At 38.7% G+C, this 1510-nt stretch overlaps 1 protein-coding gene across 6 annotated transcripts in view; it reads left to right on the forward strand.

Annotated features, from left to right (window-relative positions):
- LOC107609147 (cold and drought-regulated protein CORA) overlaps window positions 1–827 on the forward strand; it is a 1529-nt gene extending 702 nt beyond the window's left edge. The window contains exons 2-4 of one of the 6 annotated variants that reach the window (XM_021107204.1): window positions 131–215; window positions 261–292; window positions 338–827. In XM_021107204.1, coding sequence (XP_020962863.1) covers window positions 131–215; window positions 261–292; window positions 338–522 — 302 coding nt within the window. In that variant the 3' untranslated portion in view covers window positions 523–827. Of the gene's footprint in view, window positions 1–130 lie in introns of all 6 variants that reach the window. The other 5 variants (XM_021107203.1, XM_021107200.1, XM_021107202.1 and 2 more) reach the window with 5 other exon arrangements.

Here is a 1510-nt window from a genome sequence, read left to right on the forward strand (position 1 = left end):
TAAAGATGACTCTTTTTTTCATTATTATTTTAAAGAAAAAAACTGTATCTGCTTTTGGTTTTTCTTTAACTTCGTACAAAGTAGCATCACAATAAACACTAATGATATGAATCCATGCATATGGTTGCAGATGAAGCTGGCACAGAGGCAAATGAAGTGGGTGAGGCCAAGTACGGATACGGTGGTGGTAACTATGGCCACGGTGGTGGAAACTATGGCCACGGTGGTGGATACCCCGGCTATGGTGGCGGAGGATACCCTGGCCACGGTGGTGGAAGCTATGGCCATGGTGGTGGAAGCTATGGCCACGGTGGCGGAGGGTACCCCGGCTACGGTGGCGGAGGATACCCTGGCCACGGTGGTGGAGGATACGGTCACGGTGGCGGAGGATACGGTCACGGTGGCGGAGGGTACGGAGGAGGAGGATATTGCCGCTACGGTTGCTGCGGCGGTGGATACGGTGGACGTTGCAGGTGCTGCTCTTACGCCGGTGAAGCTGCCGAAGCTGAACCTCACAACTAAGGCAGTGTTTATTACATATTATGCTTCAATAATATGTAATAAATAATTATAAATTATTATTATTATTATGGCGTTTCAGTGAATAAATGAAGCTCGTGAGATGAGAGGCATACACTGATACACATGTAGAGAAAGAGAGAAATAGTAGATAGGACTAAAGGCTATTTTTGTCTTTTTCCTTGAATGCATGATCGATCTTTCTCATGATCTTAGCTGTCTTACTCTCCACGAGTGAAATGTTGAATGTATATGCATCACTATGTTTCTGTCATAATGAAAATAGTAACCAAAGTTATTCTCAACTACGTACATTTTGTCCATAGATAAGGTTTTTTTTTTGTTTTTTACTTCAAAATTGATGGAAAATGTTGAGAAGGGGTAGTCACGAACTAGGGTTCCGACTGTACCCATCGCATACTCGCATTATTAGCGGAAGGAAGTGGCGGCAGTTAACGGTGGCTACTTGTCGACGAGGAGTTTTTGTAGTTTTTGTGGTTTTTCAGGGGATGTCGTCTCCGCTTTACTGATCAGCAGAGCCGCCTAGGTTCACGTGGCACTGACGGTGGAATTATTGCAATGTGAAAATTCAGGTATATTTAAATTTATGTGTGAAGTTGATAGTTGAGAAGGTTAAATAATTTTAATAAATTTGATTAAATTTTTATCTAGCGATTTTCAATTATCAACTTCACATAAAGTTGACTACGCTTTAATTTTTATCTTCTTACAAACTTTGAAATCATGATACATTAAAAAAAATGGATACTTTAATAAAAATTTTATAATTATTTTTAGAGGAAGTATAGGGAATCAATAGAATATTTGTATAATGTGTACAATGGAAGTTTAGAGATGTTTGATTCAGTAGAATATCAGATGTTTATTATCCCTAGTACCCGAATGATTATTCTAAATAGTATAAGTGTATTATGTTTAAAAAATTAGTAATATTTTATCCTAGATGTGTATTTTTTAATTCATATTGAAC

This window comes from Arachis ipaensis, chromosome B07, assembly GCF_000816755.2.
Source record: "Arachis ipaensis cultivar K30076 chromosome B07, Araip1.1, whole genome shotgun sequence".
Taxonomy (NCBI): Eukaryota; Viridiplantae; Streptophyta; class Magnoliopsida; order Fabales; family Fabaceae; genus Arachis; species Arachis ipaensis.